Source organism: Vipera ursinii (genome assembly GCF_947247035.1).
Source record: "Vipera ursinii genome assembly, chromosome: 12".
NCBI classification, from domain to species: domain Eukaryota; kingdom Metazoa; phylum Chordata; class Lepidosauria; order Squamata; family Viperidae; genus Vipera; species Vipera ursinii.
This window is the reverse complement of record NC_139525.1, coordinates 11,140,723-11,164,268: the sequence shown is the minus strand read 5'-3', so window position 1 is coordinate 11,164,268 and position 23,546 is coordinate 11,140,723. Positions and strand designations below refer to the sequence as shown.

Below are 23,546 nucleotides of genomic sequence, written 5' to 3'. Positions count from 1 at the left end.
TATGGTCCTCCAGCTTGTAGCCTAACCCTTCAAACTGGTTCCCTTCTCACATTAGTTCTCCCCCATCTTCACATGATTTTTTCTTTTGCCTGTCAAAAAGAAAACAACAGTAATTTTTTTATTAAACCAGTAACACTTTGGCAGTACCCAAAAAAAAAACAAAAAAAAAACCCAGCTATCTGATTCTGAGATCCATTCCTTTCAGACTAAAACAAGCTCAGAACTGATCTTCTCTAAGGAAAGAGAGAAATTCCATATTTTTGGCATCAACATCTCCTTTACTGTCTGGGCTGCCTGTGAGCCCTTCTCAACGTGATAAGCCCTTCGGTTAGGCCAGGGGTAGGCAACCTCGGCTCTTTTATGACTCGTGGACTTCAACTCCCAGAATTCCTGAGCCAGCTTGGCTGGCTCAGGAATTCTGGGAGTTGAAGTCCACGAGTCATAAAAGAGCCGAGGTTGCCTACCCCTGGGTTAGGCAAACTGAGTTCTTTCGAAAGACACGTACTTTCTCCTTCCCTCTTCCCAAGGGTTAAAAATGTGGCCAATCCTTTTGGGTGACCTGCCTGGAGTGTCTCCCAATTTCAGCCACGGGCTTGTGGAAAATCACCGACATATTTTTCCCATCCTTTGGAGGCTGTGAACACACTGACAACTGTAGCAAGAACTCTAGAGAAGGTCTCCCAACTTTTTCAAAAGAGAGAGAGAGAGAGAGAGAAAAAAAAAACGTAATTTGCTCCAGGAAGGTAACTAAATACCCTACCGCTATCCATGTGTGTGGGATGAACTCATTCCTTTTGTGTGCTCTTTTCTTTCTCTCTCCCAATAGCTGCTGTTTCCAGCAGTGGGGTCCCACCGGGAGCTGAAAGAGATTGAGTTGAGAGAAAAGCTCAATAGAATCTTTTCTCCTCTCCTTCACGTCTGGGGGGGGGGTTCAGAGGCTAATCTGCTTTTCCAAACGGATTTGCCACACTCCTATTATTTTGATCCTTTGGCCCTGTTGTGAAGAGCTTGTTAGTGTTGCATGGATGGCTGTGAACGCGAGAGGGCAGTGCGGGATGCAGACTCACAAAAATGCCTTTTGCGGTATGCTTTCAGAGAGGTCTTGGAAGGGGACTTGCAGATCCTCCACTCCGATCTTCTGCCCGAGACAGAGTCCTTATACCACCCCAGACAAATGGCTGTCCAATCTTCTCTCGAAGACCTCCAGTGATGGAGCACCCACAACTTCTGGAGGGAAGCTGTTCCACTGGTTAATTGTGCTCACTATCAGGAATTTCTTCCTTATTTCCAGGCTGGATCTCTTCCACCCATTGCTTCTTCTCCTGCCCTCTCAGTTGCTTTGGAGACTTAAGTCAAGCCCCTCCACCTCTGTCACTGGCCCTCAAGTACTGGAAGAAAGCTACCATGTCACCCCAATTCTTCTCTCTGTTAGGCTAAAGGTAAAGGTAAAGGTTCCCCCGCACACGCGTGCTAGTCGTTTCCGACTCTAGGGGCCGGTGCTCATCTCCGTTTCAAAGCCGAAGAGCCAGCGCTTGTCCAAGGACGTCTCCGTGGTCATGTGGCCGGCATGACTAGATGCCAAAGGCGCACGGAGCGCTGTTACCTTCCCACCGGAGTGGTCCCTATTTTTCTACTTGCATTTTTACGTGCTTTCGAACTGCTAGGTTGGCAGAAGCTGGGACGAGTAACAGGCGCTCACTCTGCTACGCGGCACTCGGGATTCGACCCGCCAAACTGCCGACCTTCTGATCGACAAGCTCAGCGTCCTAACCCACTGAGCCACCGCGTCCCATCTGTTAGGCTACACATACCTAGTTCTCACTCACAAGAATGCTCCTTGTGTCCTTGCCACAAAATGACAGACGTGTCCATTTGCGGGGACATCAAATCCAGAGACAGGAGGGATCCCCGTATTTCCCCCCCCTTACTTTTAAAGGGACAAAAATTTAACAAGAAGCTTTTTTAGGTATTTATTTAGGTTTCCTGCTGCTAGTTCTACACCACTGCAGTTCATCTAGAGCACGGCTGTCCAACCTTGGCAACTTTAAGACCTGTGGCCTTCAACTCGCAGAATCCCCCAGCCAGGCCACAAGTCTTAAAAGTTGCCAAGGCTGTACATCCCTGATGTAAAATCTTTCGATTTGGACCTATGAGAAAAGGAATTGTTTAAATAAATAACCCCCTTGGAAAATGCATGGTCATGTGACAGCTACAAATTCACTCAGTATCGCCAGGAAATGAATGTCAGGGTGGGTTTGCTGACCCCCAACCCACCCCCCACTGGAGCTCGCTTTTTAAAACGGCTTCCCAGGAACCAGCCAGATGGAAGCCAAGTGCTGATTTGCATACATAATCATATTTATGTTAAACAGACCGATTGAGCACAAGCGTGTTGGTAAACAAGGCTGACAAACAGCAATCTGGTTAAAATTACATCGAGCGGTATAGCGTATTTGCATTTTATGGAGGGGACGTAAAACATCGGGGGCGATAATGAGGCAGCCTTGGTCTCACAAGGTTTGTTGGGTCAAGGGATCTGCTGACCCGTTGGGCAGGCTGGGGAAGATGGGAGTTTGGAATTAAAGGCCTCTGAAAGTGTCCATAGTTCAGTTATGGCATCAGTGAGCAAATGAAGAGAAAACAGCTTTAAGGAAAAGGTAATGCCATTTAGGTTATTCTTTAAAATAGACTTCCTTTCCTTATTTCCCCCAAATCTAGTATGCATCACTAGTTTTGGGATATATCATCATCCTTTTTTTTTTAACACCCCCCCCCCCTGGCTTTTCTGTATTTATTTGAACTATAACAACTATGATACGATGAAGTGTATTCACAATATTTATTTTTATTTATTTTATATCCCACTTCATTATTTTTATAAATAACTGTGAAGATACTTAATGCTCCTTCTCCGTCCTGTTTTCCCCCCACAAAAACAACAACCTTGTGAGGTGGGTTGGGCTGAGAGAAAGTGACTGGCCAAATCTTAGACTATCAGCCTAAGGCAGGACTAGAACTCACCGTCTCCTGATGATTGGCCCAAATCATTCCTACGGCAGGATTAGAACTCACCAGGAGATGGTGAGTCCTAGTCCTGCCTTAGGCGTGATTTGGGCCAATCATCAGGAGATGGTGAGTGGTCCAAAGTCACCCAATCAGCTTTCATACCCAAGGCAAGACTAGAATTCACCGTCTCCTGGTGATTGGCCCAAATCATGCCTAAGGCTGGACTAGAACTTATGGCCTCCTTTTTTTCTAGCCTAGTGCTTTAACTGCTAGACCAGGGGTCAGCAACCTCGGCTCTTTTATGACTCATGGACTTCAACTCCCAGAATTCCTGAGCCAGCATGGCTGGCTCAGGAATTCTGGGAGTTGAAGTCCATGAGTCATAAAAGAGCCGAGGTTGTCTACCCCTGTGCTAGACCAAGCTGGCTGTCCTACTATACAGCCTATATAATATAGAGCACAATGTTTAAATCAGTGGCATTTGAAGAAAATAAAAATTGATCCATTAAGCGTTAATATGGAACTAGCTCAATTCTTTAACTTATTATTAAATCTAGTTGGTACACCATCTATTGTTCCATCTTCTCAGCTATAATACAATATGTTATTTAAATACAATGATATTTACATAATATATTTGCGATTCTTAATATTTAGGTGCCTTAGAGTATTAAGTATAGGTAAGCAGAGGAAATGGATATTCTATCAATATAAGTTAGAATTTTGGATATTGACGTTATAAGCATTGTGATTATTTGACTTTCTTCAAAGTTAAATGTAACTTTGGAAATGAAATGAAAAAATGAAGGAAAAGCTTTCATGAAGGTATTTATTTGAAAGAAAAATCTGGTCTTGAGCTAAGTTGGTTGATATTAAAATCTTCATCATGTTATTATTTGGTGTGTATGGTGTATATATATATGGATGTATGTGGTTTTATACACGTTAAGAAAGAAAAACTAGGTGAATAAAACAGGTTGAACAAGTATGAACTAACTATATTAGTCAATAAGCAAACAGAAAAAAATATCATTTTTTTAATGTTAATTTATATCAGGCTGCTGTTTACAGCATGTCTTGTTTGTTTACAGCATATCTGCTCTATGTCGTTGGTGTCTCTCGTGGACCAAATGGCTATTGATTACATTATTATTATTATTTCTTTTTTCTTCTTCTTTTTTTTAAAAGAATATTACACCACCTTTCTCACTATGTCTTTCTCTCTCTTGTTATATGCATGTAATGTCATTGATTTAACAAGGATCAGGATGAAAATGCGTTGCTAGAGGAGATAAATATTGATTCTTGGATTTCAGCATTGGTTATATTCGTCTGAAATGCCTTTGTTTAACAAAAGCATTTTGTAGCGAGAAAGCAGAGAGGGTGAGAGGTCTGAAGTTTCTTTCAGAAGCTCTCTTAGTGTGCACTTTTTTTTTTTAATCTCACCTCTCTGCATTAGGCTAATGGCGTTGCTGGTCTTACTTCCTTCATCTGTCTTTCAGAAAGAACCTAATCTGTTATCTCCCTATAAACCTGATGTGTATGAGAAAGAGGCCTATCACCAAATGTGTGTGTTATTGATAGTAAAAGGGTGAAGTAAGAAAGAAGGAAGGAAGGAAGGAAGGAAGGAAGGAAGAAAGAAAGAAAGAAAGAAAGAAAGAAAGAAAGAAAGAAAGAAAGAAAGAAAGAAAGAAAGAAAGAAAGAAAGAAAGTTTCTTTGGAACAACTTGCATCCATAAGTTGTCAATGCTCCAACAGTGGAAGTTTTTAAGAAGAGATTGGACAACAATTTGTCTGAAATGATACATGGTTTCCTGCCTGAGCAGGGGGTTGGACTAGAAGACCCCCAAGGTCCCTTCCAACTCTGCTATTCTATTCTATTCTATTCTATTCTATTCTATTCTATTCTATTCTATTCTATTCTATTCTATTCTATTCTATTCTGTTCTGTTCTGTTCTGTTCTGTTCTGTTTTATTTTATTCTGGAAGGAAGGAAGGAAGGAAGGAAGGAAGGAAGGAAGGAAGGAAGGAAGGAAGGAAGGAAGGAAGGAAGGATTTCTATAATACAACATTCTTGGTTATACAGATTGATGGCATGGATATAGGTTTCATTCTTCCTTCCTTTTAGGGGAGGGCAGATAAATCAATCTTCTAAGAGGTGAACAAAATCAAATTTTATTTTTTTAAAAAAAACCTCTAAAAGGTATGATATAGGACATGCCATGAGATGGTGGTGGGTCCCTATAATTAGAGAGCTAGCTCAGAATCCCTGATCCAAATTAGAGTTTGAGAGCCCTGGAAGAGAATATTAATGCATCAGCTCATTATTAGGAATGTGATTCCTGCATTCTAAAATGACAATGTCCAGGTTCTCAACACTGATGAGTCCCAGTTATGTTTTGGCTTCAAGTGTTGTTCAAAGAAAGCCAATTGTACTTTGCTAAAACACAGTGTAGCACTAGGCCCTGAGTCAGAGTTCACGTAACCAATCCTTAATCCAGGATGGAAATAGATAGGATGTTTCCTCTATGTCTTATAAGCCGATATTTATGCACCACGGAGATGCTTGAATAGATGTCAAGAGGATTAAGTCCAGTGGTGGGATTCAAATAGGTGAACAGCCGGTTCTCTGCATGGATGCCACTTCCGGAAGTCCATTCTGGGTCTGGGCAGCAAAAGATTAGCTACCGGTTCTGCCAAAGTGGTGTGAACCAGCTGAAACCCACCACTGATTAAGTCCATTTCCTCTGAGCCATGCTGAAATTGGACCATCCAATGTCAGGGGAAAAAAAAGTGGGGGGAGCAGAGTGATCTGAGGACACACTATTTTGGGACTACAACCTGGTGCATGATCCAAAATACAGGGATGATTTCTGAGCTGCAGCTGCTAGCAAATCTTTGGTTACGGAGAGTAAGAGGGTTAGCTCTGGCGACTGATTGACATTGGGAAGTCTGCTTCTGCTTAGTTGCACGCCCCAGTTTCTTTCTGATGGTGCAAAAGAACATGGGTGTATAGGTCCAGAATCGTTCCTAGATAGGGTATGTTCCTATCTATCAGGAAGTAGCAAATGCTAGCTTCGTAAAATGTGCAGGACAGTGAAAGAAAGTTTGTGCAATTTTGGTTCACAAAACAGAAAGTGGCCTCACACCTGCCAGTAAAAAGACAGCAGAAATGGAAAATCTGGTATCTTCCATGACATGTCAGAGGTGTTAACTATCTTCTCCTGTCTGACTCCAGGAAGAACTGGAACTCTTGAATTTGACCAGCAGATGTGACATTTCCTAAACGAGAGTTTGAACACGAAAGATTTGAAATGATTGGAACTTGTTTGGAGGAAGTGGGGAGGGATTTTGAGGAGAATTCATTAAATCCCAAAATGCATTTTTGCTCCCTCCCCTTGGACTTACATATGAGAGATTCTAAGCGATGCTCTCTGTAACTGAAAATCTTCAGAAATACTTCAGAAAGAAGCAAAATCTGGACAGGCTTCAGACAATCAATTTACACAATGTACAAAGCCAAAATGGAGTTGGTTTATTTATGACTCATTGACATGAACCTCGCCCATGTTTTAGGACATCGATGCTCTTCCAATCCTGGTTGATATTCTGACGAGTTCAATTAGTATCCCTAGTTCAATCAACCATAGGATGCCTACCGTAAATCTAGTTTCAATTGGGAATTGCACGTTTCTGGCCTTGAGGGAACTCATCGTTTCACGCTGTCCAGAGCTGCATCTCCGTTTATGTAATTCAGAGGACAATAGAGGGTGCATTCAACTTCAACACCCTACAGAGAAACATCTAGGCTGGCTGAGGAGATAGTCTGCCAGTGTTGAATTTCCTCAGACAGGCAGGACGAGAAGCAGATGGAAGGAGATGGGATTCGTCCTAAGTGAGATGGTGGCTCTCAGATTCTGTCTTCAAGGGTTTTTCTTGTCCTTCTCAATGCCAAGAACTGCCAGTTTCCAGAACATTACAGTGCTGGAGTCTCTGGCTGAAACGAACTCGGAGACAAGCTGGACAAATGAATCCAAGGATACTGCTGACTTCTTTGACTATCAGCATGTCCAGGTTCCTTTTGAGATTACGTTGTGGATCTTGTTGGCTTCCTTGGCCAAAATAGGTATGTTTCTCTGGGACAGAGTGGTGGGAAAGTAATCTGAAACTCCAAGAATGATTTCTAAACAGAGTTTGGTGGTGGGTGGGGGAACAGTCCAACTACAGTACAGGACAATAACAACTATGGCGAAAAGGTCGTAAAATGGGACAAAATTCATTTAACAACTGCCTTGCTTGGCAATGGAAATTTTAAGTTCAGTTGTGGTTGTAAGTTGAGAATCACCTGTATTTATTTAGGTATCATTCATGATGTGTATTAATAAGCTTATAAAATTATTGTTTTAGACTAAAAGAACAATATTGGTGTATCTTAAAGGGTTGACGTACAGTTTGTGAAATTTGTGAGACTGAAATTTACAGCTGATGTAACATTTGTGAGAAATTTTCATTGATCCTACCTTCTTCTGGAATATCAAGTTGTGATCCAAGAAAAGTATTCTCACACAGTAAGCTTCTGCAGTCAATGTGCACAAAGAGCCCCATATTTAACAAAAGTTTATGCACATTTATAGGAAAGTATGTAAGTGTATAAGGGACGCAGTGGCTCAGTGGTTTAGGAGGCTGAGCTTGTTGATCAGGTCGGCAGTTTGGCGGGTCGAATCCCGAGTGCCGCGTAACAGAGTGAGTGCCTGTTACTCGTCCCAGCTTCTGCCAACCTAGCAGTTCGAAAGCACCTAAAAATGCAAGTAGAAAAATAGGGACCACTCTGGTGGGAAGGTAACAGCGTTTTGTGCGCCTTTGGCGTCTAGTCATGCCGACCACATGACCACGGAGACGTCCTCGGACAAGCGCTGGCTCTTCGGCTTTGAAACGGAGATGAGCACCGGCCCCTAGAGTCGGAAACGACTGGCACGCGTGTGTGGGGGAACGTTTACCTTTTTATGTAACTGTATATCTTTGAATTGCATTATTTGTGTACGATGATTTGCACGGATATGCTCTGCTGTTTTACAACTGCTGCAAATCCAGGAACTTCGTCTTACATCAAGATTCTATACTAATACGATGCAGGTGATGTAAAATAAATATTATTGTTCTCTATTCATGGGTTGTGTATTACATTTTGTTTTTTTAGTTAGGAATGTTTGTGACAGCTGGCTCAAAAGCTGGGTAGAAACAAAATACAGTCCATTGCGTAAAAAATCTTTTCTAGAAATCCTGTTAAGCTGATTTGTGCAAGATGAGGGAAATATACAGAATTGCACAGAATTACGCAACCTTGACTTCTAAGCTTCCAAATTGTTTCTCACTCAACCAATTCCAAAATTTTAAGACTGACCTCATGAATTTGGTTTTTCTTAGAAAAGAGCCCCAAGGCTTTTGAATGGCCGCTGTGTTTTAAAACCAGCTTTCTCCAGCCAGGTCCTGTGAATGAAATTCACCCATAACTCGAGGAAAATTTGAATTTAGAACTTGCTAGCCTTCAGCAGGGTCATGTGACCATCAAACAAGGCTAAATTATGTTGGAGTTTTGGATTTTCTCAATACTTTTGTCTTGTACATTGACAGGTTTCCATCTGTTTGACAAACTACCCTCAGTTGTCCCTGAAAGCTGCCTATTGATCGTTGTTGGCCTCATCATGGGAGGCATTATCTTTGGCCTGAATGACAAGTCACCTCCAGTTATGGACAGCAATGTCTTCTTCCTCTATCTCCTGCCCCCCATTGTCCTAGATGCAGGCTATTTCATGCCAAGCCGGCCATTTTTTGAGAACATTGGAACCATCCTTTTGTATGCTGTGGTGGGAACAATCTGGAACGTCTTTGGCATCGGATTTTCCCTCTATGTGATATGTCAAGCCGAGGCCTTCCACCTGGGGGATATCTCCTTGCTTCATAATCTCTTATTCAGTAGCTTGATCGCGGCTGTTGACCCAGTTGCCGTTCTTTCAGTCTTCGAGGAGATCCATGTCAATGAAAAGCTTCACATTTTGGTCTTTGGGGAGTCTCTCCTCAACGATGCTGTGGCTGTGGTAAGTATTGAACTACTACGGTTCAATGCATAATCAAAGAACTTATTCCAAGGACTTGATCAGTCCTTTTTCTTAAATCAACCCTTTCTATGCTGGCTGGGGAAGTCTGGGAGTTGAAGTCCACATGTCTTGAAGTTCCTCAGGTTGAGAAACCCTGCTTTACATGAAGAGACGTGGACATTTATTTAGAAGTTGATATTTATTTGACTGGTCTCTTCCCCCTGCCCCCCCGCCCCCAACTGTGCAGGGTTGAAGCTACTGAAAGAGATCTACTTGAAAAAAAGTCAATGCATCTGGGCCAAGCCCAGATATTGTTTTCCCACTGGATCTGATAGAGAAATTTTGTCTTTTGCACCCTGGATCCAGTCTATAGTTGGAGATTCCCTCTATCTCATCACAGTTAGGGCAGTCTTTTAAACCTGATGCTGCCATAATGCCAGCAGATGCCACCTAAAGTTACTTCCTCTTCATGCTTGATGGTACAGCCAGCCCTGAAAAGACCTATCAGGAATCATATTTCAGCCATATTTCAGCTGAAGGGAAAATAATTGCTTTCAAAACCATCTCAAGGTTCTTGAAAGCTGGTGTGCAGTTTGTTGCATGTGTTTTAGTTACAGGTGAACTGTGTGTGTGTGTGTGTGTGTGTGTGTGTGTGTGTGTGTGTGTGTGTGAAAGAGAACTTGAACGGATGCTTCTTCAGTGATTTACTATCTCCATGGCTTCTCATACTTCCATTAAATTCCAGGATTCCTTTACATAGGGCTTTCTTTGATTGAAAGGTGCGGACCTACATAAAGATTTAGAAATATATAATAAAAGCAACAGCAAACCTACTTCTACCACTTTGCAACAATAAGTTGTATGCAAAAAAAAATATGGGCTAAAACTAAACTAGAAAAAACTCTTCTCAGACGTCCTAAAAACAAGGTCTAGAAACAGGAGCCTTTTTCTCCAAAGTTGACCACTTTGGAGAAATCTGGAAAATATATTCTGGCATTTTATTTTTCTTATGGGAACACCCCCCCCACCCCCCCACACACAAGCATATTTTCTGTTTTCTCCTAGGTGCTTTACAGGCTGTTCCAGGCCTTCTGTGAAATGCCAACCATCAGAAGCGCAGATGTCTTTCTTGGCATCGGGAAGTTTTTCCTGGTGGGCATTGGGGGGCTCCTGGTGGGTCTTCTCTACGCTGTGACGGCGGCCTTCACCACTCGCTTTACCAAAAACATCCTGGTGATAGAACCCCTTTTCGTCTTCCTCTACAGCTACTTATCCTATCTCACTGCAGAAATGTTCCATCTCTCCGGCATTGTGGCGTAAGTAAAATGGAAGCTCGATGGCTTCCGAGGCTCAGCGTTGACCAGAATGAATCTCAGATTGAACGTTTCAGCACCATGGCTGTAGCCGTTAAGGTCTGAGTATCCAAACATTTTTTTTTTGCGAGGTGGGGTGGGGAGAAATAGGGACAAAAACTCTTATTTATTCAGGCAGAGATAAGGACTACTGTGCATAAAGTGCAGTTCTCATCAGATTTTTGTTGTTGTTGAAAGCTAGAAACGTAGAACTCAGGACCGTGAGAACGTAACTTTCAGTTCCCAGGTCTTGCGCTGCTGCGTTTTGAACTCTCTCACTCCCTTAAATTCTAGGGATGTTTTGATGAGTTGCTCTTCGTTTCCTCCCATTTTTTCTTCCCCTTGCAAGTGAGTTGTTGATTTTTTTTTAAAAAGGGTTCCTTCTCAGACTGCTTTAGAATTTACACTGCGTTCCTTTTGCTGGCCTTCCTGACAGCCCCTGATGACCTTACTTGTCAAAAGGCATCTGTGAATAGTTAAATATAAAATATATATTGGGAAAAAAGAATAAACGCCAAGCTAGAATAGTCCTCACCAAGGACTTGTAATCATACCAGGAGAAGAAGGCTAAATCCTATTCTTTATTATTCTAGAGCAGGGGTCTTCAAACTTGGCCCTTTTATGACTTGTGGACTTCAACTCCCAGAACTCCTCAGCCAGGCACGCTGGCTGCAGAATTCTGGGATTTGAAGTCCACAAGTCATAAAAGGGCCAAGTTTGAACATCCCCTGTTCTAGAGCAGTGTTTTTCAATATTGACCACTTTAAACTGAGTGGACTTCAACTCCCATAATTCCTCAGGTAGCATACTTTAAATTCTGTCTACTGCTGGCTGGGGATTTCTGGGAGTTGGGGTCCACACCTCTTAAAGTTGTTAAAGTGGAGAAGCACTAATCTAGAATGTAGCGTAGGAGACGCAATAATAGATTAAAGTTACAGGAAGGCCGGTTCTAACTGAATGTCAGAAGAAACTTTCTAGTTGTAGAAGAGGTCTAACCATCATCTATCTAGAGAGATGATGAGTTTTATTTTATTGGACCTCCGTGTGTGTGTGTGTGTGTGTGTGTATACATTTTCCTCCTTGTAGGAGATTGCATTCAGTGACCTCAAACTAACTTAGGGGTTCTATGAAATGACGGAGATTGCTGGCATCTTATCAGATTTTGACACTTATATGTCGAAAATAAAAATGGGAGCCAGTCCAAGACTTGCCAATTACGAAAGGTTCAGCCCCCCTCCCCCAAAGTTACCTTCAATCCTTGTTTTGTCTCTTCGCATGATTGCAAGCTGAGAAGGAACTATCTTTGTAAGTTAAGAATTTTTATTTGGTCCAACTTGTCATTTCCCCATCCTGTTCCAATACGATGCTCGTGCACCAACTGGAAAAGGACTGTAGTAAGTTGCTTCTCTTTCCCTCCTCAGAATCATTTCTTGTGCCTTGGGCATGAAGCGCTACGTGGAAGCCAACATCTCTCTCAAGTCCCATACAACCATTAAATACTTCATGAAGATGTGGAGCAGTGTGAGCGACACCCTCATCTTCATCTTCCTTGGCGTCTCCACCATTGGGGACAATCACGAGTGGAACTGGCCCTACATCTGTTTCACCCTAATTTTCTGCCTCCTTTGGAGAGCACTGGGTAAGGAGGGGGACAAATGATCGGCTTCAGGAACGGGCAACTTTTCCTGGTGGAATCCAGCTTTGCTTTGAAGCTGGCATGCAAAGAGAGTGGAGAGGGAAGGCAGGGGTGCCGGTAGGAAGAACAGATTTGGCCTACGATTCAATTGAATTAACATCAAGTTTCAGTTCAATGAAATACTGTACTCCGCATGGATTTAATTTTTCCCCCCTCTGGGGTGTTTGAAGTTACAAATTGGCAGCAACGTTGAGTAGATCTCTAAATACAGCTTTGGGGGCCTAGTGCTGGCAAGGAAGGATTATGGAGCAATTGAAAGATTGTAGTTTAACAAGAGACAGGTAGATCTGGGGAAAATGGGGAAGAAATTAAAAGACACACACACACATGGAATATATATATATATTATATATTAAATTTATAATTATAAATTCATATATATATATGGGACGCGGTGGCTCAGTGGGTTAGGACGCTGAGCTTGTCGGTTTGGCAGGTCGAATCCCGAGTGCCGCGTAACAGAGTGAGCGCCTGTTACTCGTCCCAGCTTCTGCCAACCTAGCAGTTCGAAAGCACGTAAAAATGCAAGTAGAAAAATAGGGACCACTCCGGTGGGAAGGTAACAGCGTTCCATGCGCCTTTGGCGTCTAGTCATGCCGGCCACATGACCACGGAGACGTCTTCGGACAAGCGCTGGCTCTTCGGCTTTGAAACGGAGATGAGCACCAACCCCTAGAGTCGGAAACGACTAGCGCGTACAAGCAGGGGAACCTTTATCTTTACCTTATATATATATATACATATACATATACATATACATACACATACACATACACATACACATACACATACACATACACATACACATACACATACACATACACATACACATACACATACACATACACATACACACACACATATATATATATATATATATATATATATATATATATATATATATATATATATATATATATATATATATATATATATAAAACATGGTCCTGCAATTTTCCTTGGTTTCCTTTTTTTTTTGGATTATTTCTCTTCCTCCTCCTCCTTTCCTTCTCCTTCCCTCCTCTTCCTCTTCCTCCCCCTCTTCTCCTCCTCCTCTTCGATGCACCAATATTCATCAACTGACACATATGAAAGCTTATTTCCATTGGTTTCAACTTTGGTTGGGCTCAGACAGCAGACGTAAGTCCTAAACCCAGATCAACAAAAGTCAGCTGCTCTACTCCAATTACATCTACTCATATACTGTAACATGATGGCTCACTTCACACCGCATGCTAAGACAAGGGCTACAATTGCCGATCATGCTGGACTATAAACTGCTCTCACATAAGCCCAGCCTAGCATGCTGTGTAGCCCTGCTTCTCAACACACTTAATGCAAACTGAGTTTGTGGCAACTCTTATAGACGATGGTGGTCTTTGTGGGTGATCCTATCTTTTTAAAACTGATTGCCTTGCCTCATCTCTTTTAGGTGTTCTGGTCCTGACTTTCATCATCAACAGGTTACACATCAACGCTGTTACACGCAAGGACCAGTTCATTATTGCATATGGCGGCCTTAGAGGGGCCATCTGTTTCTCCTTGGTGGTTTTGCTCCCTGACTTCCAGAGGAAGAAGCTCTTCATTGCCGCAACCACAGTTGTTATTTTCTTTACTGTCTTTGTACAGGTATTCAAGCTAATTTTGGGTTTGGTGGGCTGAATTCTCTTACCTGTTGGCACACACGCACAAATCTGGAACTTATCTTTAAATAATTCCTCTGATGTTTATTTTTAACCCACAGGCTGAGATTACAAGTCTCAGAATTCGGATCTAAAAAATGGTCAGCAGCCACATTCTTTGGAAATTCTGAGATATGTTAGTCTCCAGATATTGGGAAGGTAGCGTATTGTAGATGGCTACGTCAGATGCAAGTTAAGTTGCAGTTCAAGATTTATTGCTCAAGCTTATACACAAGAATCTAGTTAACCAAAGTTCAGTGCTAAATTCCATTGATAAGGGTCAGTGGAATTCAAAATGAACGAATGAACTTAGACCATTTATGACAATGTAATAATTCTAAGCTGATGACGTGCTTAAATCCGCCCCCAGCCTTGCCTCCTCTTCTCCTACAGGTTATGATATATCATCTCTCAGAGGTGTCAATGGAGCATGTATGCGCAGACAATCAGTGAATTGTTTTTGTTTCGTTTTTTTTTTAAAAAAAACCTGGATCAACATGCCACTTGCAGAATATCTGAGCAAAAAACCCACCATTATTAGCCAGCCATTCAGAGAGAGGAAGTAAGAGAGATGGAATTGCAAATTGGCTACCATTTCCAGGGAGATAACTGATGTCCTTCCCTGTTAAAACCTTATCACTTTAAGAGAGTTACCGCCGGATACAGAAAAAAAACAACAACCATAATAATTGTGAAATATGAAAATATAAAATTTGGGGAAGTGAAACAGCCGAGCACAATTATTGGAATAGGGTAATTCTTGGGTAATTTCTTCCCATTAGTGAATTGCTTCAGTTGGCTGCTAGTCACAGATGCAACAATAGGTGCAATCATTTTGTGTAAAATGTAGTGAAAATATATTGATCTACAGCAGTGTCTCCCAACTTTGACCATTTGAAGATGCGTGATGTCACTGGGATGCCCCAGGTGGCTGGGGAAATCTGGGAACTGAAGTCCACAGGTCGTAAAAGAGCCAAAGTTGGGAAATACTGATCTACAGGGTTCAAGTGGAAGGAGGGATTTTGGTAGCCATGTTTTGGATTTGCATGTCTGTGTATGCAATTGATAACTGCATCACGCACAGCTAAATGGGAAGCTCGGTAGCTGCAGTGCAAAGTTTGATCTTCAGCATTGCATTTCTTTACCGTAGGGCAGGAATCTTCAAACTTGGCAGCTTTAAGACTTGTGGACTTCAACTCCCAGAATTCCTCAGCCAGCCATGTTGAAATCCAGAAGTCTTAAAGCTGTCAAGTCTAAAGATCCCTGCTGTAGGGGAAGGAGTGGCTGAATCTGGGGGTGGAGTCAAAAGAGGAATCAGCCTAGAATCCTTATGTAGCCACCAGCGGATTAGGTTCAACCTCCCTAGAAGTCTGTGTAACTCCTAGCAGGTGCTAACCATTGTTTGAGAAGATTCCTGTGCACAGGCATGAGTAGAAATAAATCCGTTTAATTGGACCTTCACTGGGGGAATCTGATCTTTCATGCCTGACACCTACCTGCCTATAAAAAATTTAAAAACCAAACTAAAGTAGTGGAGAATATTGGAAGCTATATCACTAAAAGGTAAAGGTAAAGGTTCCCCCGCACATGCGTGCTAGTCGTTTCCGACTCTAGGGGCCGGTGCTCATCTCCGTTTCAAAGCCGAAGAGCCAGCGCTTGTCCAAGGACGTCTCCGTGGTCATGTGGCTGGCATGACTAGACACCAAAGGCGCACAGAACGCTGTTACCTTCCCACCGTAGTGGTCCCTATTTTTCTACTTGCATTTTTACGTGCTTTCGAACTGCTAGGTGGGCAGAAGCTGGGACGAGTAACAGGTGCTCACTCTGCTACGCGGCACTCGGGATTTGATCCACCAAACTGCCGACCTTCTGATCGACAAGCTCAGTGTCCTAACCCACTGAGCCACTACACCCTGCTTTATATGGATGTGTGGTAGCTGGCCATGTCCTTATGAAAGGTACTTTAGGTGTAGGCATGATATATTCTTAAAATGGTAAAGATGCACCTTGGCCTTCAAAGGATGAGAACCATCTCTGTTTACAGAGGAGAGGATCATTGTCGTTCCAGGGCTGTTTTGGGACCAAAAGAAAGGCATGGAGGATGCAGTGAAAAATCAGTTGGTTGTGTTGTATTTCTAAATGAAAATAATGGGCTCAGCTAGTCTACCACTTGTCTCATCTTCAAAGCACCTTTCTCTCAGTTTGGTCCTCAAAACTGGTAGGTCTCAATGGGGTTTGGAAGAGCAAAGCAACCCTGATTCCTTCTTTGGTAGTGGGACATGATGGGCTAATGTTCTCCCAACAGGTCCAATGGCAATAGTCACCAGATAGGTCAACTGCTGGGGGAAGCCCAACATGATAGCAGTATTCCAGTATCTGAGGGGTTGCCACAAGGCAGAGGGAGTCAGGTTGCTCACCAGAGCACCAGAAGGAAGGATGAGAAACAATGGAGAGAAGCAACCTGGAATTAAGGAGAAACTTCCTGACAGTGAGGACAATCAACCAGTGGAAAAGCTTGCATCCAGGAATCATGGATGCTCCATCACTGGAGATTTTTAAGAAGAGGCTAGACAATCACTTGTCTGAGATGGTATAGGTTCTCTTGCTTGACTGGGGGGCTGGACTAGAAGACCTCCAAGGTCCCTTCCAGCTCTATTCTGTTCTATTCTATACAAAATGTTCTCCCATTTCTTTTTAAAAAAAACCCCTCAGCTTTATTTTCTGGCCAATACATTGTGAGCAATAAAATTGCAATAAACAGCGGTTCTGAGGTTTTCTCTGTGATTGGTCTCAAGAAGTATCCCTCACCCCAAAGTTACAAAAATAGGGGCTGCATTTCATGACCTTTCTTCAAGATCCTTAGGAAAATAGGGAATGGCCCTTTCACAATGTTGTATCCCTTAATTCGGGCAGAAGGCTGCTGTTCTTAAAAATTCCAATTTTGTTCGAAGAAACTTCTTCCAAGAATCCGGAAGAAACTTCCAAGTTGTCTCTCCCACGTTTCTTAAAACTAAATTTTCAGTGAATACACAAGTAAGTCACTGATTGTGATTTAGCAACACATTAACTTATATAGGGTGATTTTTTAAAATAGGATTTTCATTTTATTTCTGCAGCTTGCATTCCACCGTTTTGCTCACCAGGCACCCAAGATTGCTAATAGTAAAAATTGCAAAATTGGGGGAAGGAGAATTTGTGGAAGGTTTTTTTTTTAATGTCTAGTGCCACCTCGTGGTACAATTAAATTGGTGACATCAGAAAGTTGGGACTCTAAAGCTTGCTAAAAGGTCAGCCACATCTGGAGAGGACATTTTGCACCTGGAAGAGAGAGAGAGAGTCTGATAGGACTTCAACTGCATGCTGTTTGCCTTGTTTAATTTGGTCCCCCTATATTTATTATACCTGAAGCTCTTCTGAAGTTTTCTAAGCTAGTATTTTGTTCGAACATCCTTACCCAATATCCTGGAGTTCTCTCCAGATGGCTAAATCAACTTCTGGAATTTCCCAGTCAGTTTGATCACTGCTGAGAATTGTGTGTCTGAACCAACATACCTGGAGGACCCTCAAGAGCAGAGAAGGCTGCTCTAGAGGAGTCAGCAGAAATGATGGTTCTCCAGATTTGACTTCTAACCAACATCAGCCATGTATGGGTTGCTGCATAACATCAAGAGTTTGTCACTGTTCAAAAAACCCCTAATAATTGAAGGGCAAACTAAAAGCGCATTTTGCTTTCTTTTCTGACAGGTGGTCATTCTTCTGAAGAAAACGGTAGCTCAAGTCAGCCTCCATTTTCATTTTTCAAAATTTATTTATTTTTATTTATTTAATTCCATTTATATCCCGCCCTTCTCCGAAGACTCAGGGCGGCTTACAAGCTTAGCAGTAGCCTTCATTCTATGTATATGCCTGCTTATTAGGGCTTTCGCCCCCCCCAAGCGGCATTATTACAAAGTCATCTTATTGCCCCCAACAATCTGGGTCCTCATTTTACCTACCTCGGAAGGATGGAAGGCTGAGTCAACCTTGAGCCTGGTGGGACTCGAACCTGCACTAATTGCAGGCAGCTGGTGTTACTTAAGGTGTCATTAGCCCACTGCTCCACCAAGGCTCCTATAAATTGATTTATTTATTTTTTTGAGATCAGCAGCTTGTTGAGATTCCTCCTCCTGCTCCTCACTGTAGCGAAAGAAATTTTTAAAAAATAGTGGTGAGATGTAATAGGGAAATAGTTTCACTATGGGTTATAGAGAGAGTCAGAATACAAGGGACAATTCCTACGGTTTAAGAAAAGCTACAGAGGCTAGAGATGGTTCCCAGTGCAGGTTCAAGATCTACATTCATGTCTGCTCCATCCTTCCCCATAATTTGTATCTTTCAATCCTGTCCAGCCAGCATCCTTGTGATTTATCTAATGATTGAACCGGTGTTTGAATTGGAGCTACGTATCCCGCCTTCTGTTTCCTCTTATGCTGCAGGGGATGACCATCCGCCCACTCGTTGGCTGGTTGCACGTCACTCGAAAACAAGAAAGCGGCCCCACTGTGGGAGAACAAATTCATATCCGTGTAAGTTCTCAGCAAGGACACTGGAAAAGTATCTGGAATGTTATTTTTAAATCTGAAAGCATCTGAGAAACAGAAAGACATAGTAGACCTGGACGTTTGTCCTCCTGTTTTGAGGATAGCTATTGCTGAATGCTCCTTAGATGTCAAAAATTATGCTGAGTATCAGTGGCTTTTCAGCTGACTTGGCTCCTCAGAGTTGCCCCCAAATCCTGCTCTTTGAAATGAATTTCAAGAGGAAATTCTCTTTCATCAAAGGGAGTGTGAGAAATATGGGAGAATTTTCCATGTGATTTATTCACTCACGCACACAGACCGAGACACACAGAGCAGCGTGAAGCCTTCGCGCCACCCAGTGTGGTTGTGTTTTTTTGTCTTGAGGCTTCAGATGCCTGGAGTTCATTCAACAACAATGCAAACACTTAAATCAAAACCCTCTCTCCTTCCCCCCCTCTCTTTGTTCAGTTCCTGGATCATTTGTTGGCTGGTATTGAAGATATATCAGGACACTGGGGACAATATTATTGGAAAGACAAGTAAGGATTTGTTAAAAATACAAGTCTCTACATGTATAAAGGGGAAAGCAACAACAACTTGCACGTTGAATTTTCTGACTGTATAAAGTTCCCATGAGGGATGACTTAGCTTTATTCATCTTTGTGTTACAAAGCAGATTATTATTTCACAATAATGAGCAGCTGTCCCCTTCCTTCCTTCCTTCCTTCCTTCCTTCCTTCCTTCCTTCCTTCCTTCCTTCCTTCCTTCCTTCCTCCCTCCCTCCCTCCCTCCCTCCCTTCCATTCTCTCTCCCTTCCTTCCTTCCTTCCTTCCTTCCTTCCTTCCTTCCTTCCTTCCTTCCTTCCTTCCTCCCTCCCTCCCTCCCTCCCTCCCTCCCTTCTTCCTCCCTCCCTCCCTTCCATTCTCTCTCCCTCCCTCCCTTCCATTCTCCCTCCCTCCCTCCCTCCCTCTTTCCTTCCTCTGTCCTTTCTCTCCACTCCTTCTTTCCTCAACCAAGCAAGACTAAACTGGGAACACAGACGCTATTCAATGTATAAAAATAATCTGTATAACTTAGAGTGCTCCTGTCAAAGAAAGAACTTAGGGGAGGGAGTAATGGGAATTGACTTCCAATGCATCAGAGGGCTTCCTAATGACAAAGATTCTCATATTTAACCTCTGTGCATAGAACGTTCTCTGCTTCTGGATCCCCCAAAAGTATTTTAGCAACCACAGTCCTCGTCCTTTAGCCGGTTTGTTCCATTTGCACGAAGCTTGAAAATTTTCATTGACGATGCTTCTGAGCCAAACTAATTGTGGTGGGTTGTTGATAGAAGGACTACCGCTGATATAGGTTTGCCTCCATCAGCCCATCACGTATTTCAGGCTAAGGCAGAAATGTACAATCAGTGATTCTAGGTTTTCACGGTATGGACCAAAGGACCTTTCTGTAAATTCCTGCCAAATTTGAAATTTTTAATACAATGGAACTGTTGAACGTACGAGGAGTGATCATGTTAGCGATTCTTTACAAATTAAATGAAATGAAAGCTTTTCTCCTGGTCCAACTACTTCCTTGTCCTGGGCATAGTCACAACGTGTGACTCAGAAGGCAAGTAGGTGACACGATTATTATTATTATTATTATTATTATTATTATTATTATTATTATTATTATTATTATTATTATTAATTTTATTTGTATACCGCCCTTCTCCCGAAGGACTCAGGGCGGTGAACAGGGCAATACATGTTAAAAAGACAAAATACAAAAATTAAAAGAGATTAAACAAAATGCCCACAGCTCTTACAATAGGTTAAAACACATTAAAAGTAATAAAAACCCAACCCCATCCCATCAGGCCAGGCCAGCTTGTTCGAAGAGATAAGTCTTTAGATCGCGCCGGAAGGAGCGAAGGTCGGGCGCCATCCGGAGCTCTACCGGAAGACGGTTCCATAAATCCGGCGCACCCACAGAGAACGCCCTCCCCCTGGGGGCCACCAGATGGCACTCTCTGACCGGTGGCACCCTGAGGAGGCCCTCTCTGTGGGAGCGTACTGGGCAGAGGGAAGTTGATGCCGGCCGTAGGTGCTCCCGTAGGTTTTCCGGACCCATGCCATGTAGGGCTTTGTAGGTCAATACCAGCACCTTGAACCTCACCCGGAAGACAACTGGAAGCCAATGCAGCTCGCGGAGCAGGGGTGTAACATGGGAGTATCGGGAAACTCCCAGCACAACTCTCGCGGCTGCATTCTGTACCAGATTAGCCAGTGCTCAGCAAAAACATTGCTCTTTTTGAATGAGTGAAGTTAAAGTCTTTCCTTCTCTCTCTCTCTGTCTTCTTTCCCATTTTCCTTTCTCGGACAGATTAGAGTATTTCAACAGCAAACACTTGCAGAAATATTTGCTCCGGGAATATATGCAACCCAAGTCAAGCATTGTTCTCCTGCATGAAAAACTGGAGAGGAAGCGTGCCATTGAGTTAGCTGAAGCAGGTCGTCTCTCGTGGAGACCTTCCCGTAAAGCATTGCTGTGAGTCCTTCCTTTCTTCAGTTGACAGTGAAATTGCCTTCTCATCATGGTACACACACACACACACACACACACACACACACACACACACACACACACAAGGAGATTTACCTGAGTCTCTCCATTTTATCTTCACAGCAACCTTGAGATATAAATTGGCCTGAATGACCCAAAGCCGCCCATTGGATTTTTGGTGGTTGAAGGTTGACTCGAGTCAACATTCCTTAAAATCTAATCCAGCACCTTAAACTGCAGTTCCTCATTCCACTTGTTTTGACAGATACAGTACAGTTTCAAGCTTCTATGCTCTTTTGGAATTCATCATTCTAAAACCTGCTGGTCCATTGTCTTATCAATGAATGTTATCCCTTTTCTGTGATGTCTTGATTTCCCCTCCCACCCTTTTCTAGCAATAAGGACAATCCTGTTACTGTAACTGATGACACAGAGAGTCTCAGTCAAGACGAGCTGAGCGACATCCAGAAGATCCTGGAGAAGAACTTGTACAAAACAAGGAGGATGGTGAGATCTTTCTCCAATGAGCATATTTTCCAGGAAGGGAAAAGATCAGCGAAAGCTTTGGAGGAGTTTAACCTAAGCTAGAGACTTGGTGCTGTGGGTCTTTAGCGTTTTCTGAACTTGGTTCAGTGGTGGGATTCAAATGTGTGAACAACCAGTTCTCTGTGTGGATGCCGCTTCCGGAAGTCCATTCTGGGCCTGGCAACAAAAAATTAGCTACCGGTTCTGCTGAACTGGTGGGAACTGGCTGAATCCCACCACTGACTTGGTTGTTATTATCCAACTAGCTAATATCATCTGTGTTAGAAACCTTACTTCTTTCTAGCACTGAATAAGTTACCTAGTTTGGGTAATGAAACATCTGCAAGTAAACAACCAAGCGCGGAGAGCACCAAGGCCACCACAATTCAATTGAGCTACAAATATTCTATTGGTACTGATAGTGCCTGGCCCTACAGGCGATCCTCACTTAACATTCACTCATTCAGCAAATGTTTGAATTTACAACAACTCTGAACAAGTGGGACTTATGACCAGTTCTCCCAAGTTCTGGCTATCACAGCATCCTCACGGTCATGTACCAATAAAAAATATTTGTAGCTCAGGGTTGAAATGAAGGTTCCTTGGTGTTCTGTGAACTTGCTTGTTGTCTTGAAGATGTTTCATCATCCAAAGTAGCTGACATCATCCGTGCTGGTCAACTAGCCCTGATGATGTTCCCTAGTTTGGGTAACGAAACGTCTGCAAGTGAACAACCAAGCTCAGAGAGCACCCAGGACCCCTTACTATAGCGTCATGTGATTGTTATTTGTGACCTGCACTGCCAGAGCTGCCATTGCTAAGCCACGTGGTCATGTGAAGTCACACTTTACAGGGCTGTTGATTAGCAGTGGAAATTCCAGTTCCAATAGTTTACTACCTCTATAAGCGCCACAGCAATGTGAATTTCTTACATGGTGTTTGTAAGCCCCCCACCTCAATAAAATGCAAAGGTTTCCTGGATTATTTTAAACAGCTGAAATATCACCGGACCTGAAGAATGTTGGCTTTGCTGCCTAAAATTTTGAGATGCAAGCGTTCTTGCTCTCAAACTTTACAGCATTCCATGTGTGAATGTTAAAACCTTTCAAAAACTTGGCCGTTCTCCATTATTCTGAATAAAAATGCCTGAATTGATTGGATCTCAAGTCTGGGGACCACTGAATGAGATGAAAGCAGCTCTTAATAGCCACAAAAGATTTTGCAGGCAACTTTCAGCCAGTAGATGAGTCAGCTCCACTGGGCAGAAGAAAGAAAGAAAGAATGTTTATTGATATTGGTCTGTTTACATTGCCACGACCAGGTGTCGGCTTATAATCGCTACACACTTCCTCGGGAGCCAGAACCAGTGGAGCAAGTCAAAGAGATGGTGATCCTCAGGCACAAAAGTTTGCAAATCTGTCTGGAAAGAAGTGCCTCGGGCTACCTCAGGAAGGAGGTACAGTGGCTGTGAGGAGGGGGAGGTAGATTCAGATGATGGTCTGATGACTCCGCATTTACTCTGGGCCAAGTTTCCCAACCTTCTCAACTTGCAGTTTTCACACAATGTCAGAATTTGCTTTACAGCTTGTTTCAACTGAGAAGAGAATTTTTAGTCATCTTCTCTTGCGTGGAGTATGGTCAGTGCTGGGATTCAGCCGGTTCCCACCACTTCAGCAGAACCGGTAGCTAATTTTTTGTTGCCCAGGCCCAGAACGGACTTTCGGAAGCAGCATCCACACACAGAATCGGTTGTTCACCTATTTGAATCCCACCACTGCCTGGGCCCCAGGCCCTTTTTCCTCAGTAGAGCTGTTACAGTATCTGCCCCACAAAGGAGATGGAAATGAAACATTCCTGGAGTGTTTTTCTTCTGAGAGAGAAGTGAAGGAATCCTCTCCTCAGTTTCATTCACTCTCCTCACCTTTGGGTTACAGAAAGTGGGTGGGAGCCCAGTTATGAATGAAAACAAGATGGCTCAATAACTTTTTTTTGTTCCTTGTGATAAAGGTAGACTCAAGAAACATTTGAGTATTGTACATTGCCCTGAAGATTGATTGAGTCATTGATTTTAACGAATAAAAATA

The 23,546-nt window shown here is 42.8% G+C and overlaps 1 protein-coding gene across 1 annotated transcript; it reads left to right on the top strand.

Moving 5' to 3' along the window:
* Positions 1–6,954: 6,954 nt before the first annotated feature.
* Positions 6,955–22,933, top strand: LOC310646068 (sodium/hydrogen exchanger 2-like; the record flags this gene model as incomplete). The annotated part of the gene is made up of 10 exons (XM_083372264.1): positions 6,955–7,132; positions 8,638–9,101; positions 10,167–10,417; positions 11,875–12,092; positions 13,582–13,778; positions 18,307–18,396; positions 18,859–18,929; positions 20,758–20,922; positions 21,333–21,444; positions 22,784–22,933. The coding sequence occupies 10 exons, from the start codon at positions 6,955–6,957 to the stop codon at positions 22,931–22,933; spliced, it is 1,896 nt and encodes a 631-aa protein (XP_083228390.1).
* Between the last annotated feature and the right edge of the window lie 613 nt (positions 22,934–23,546).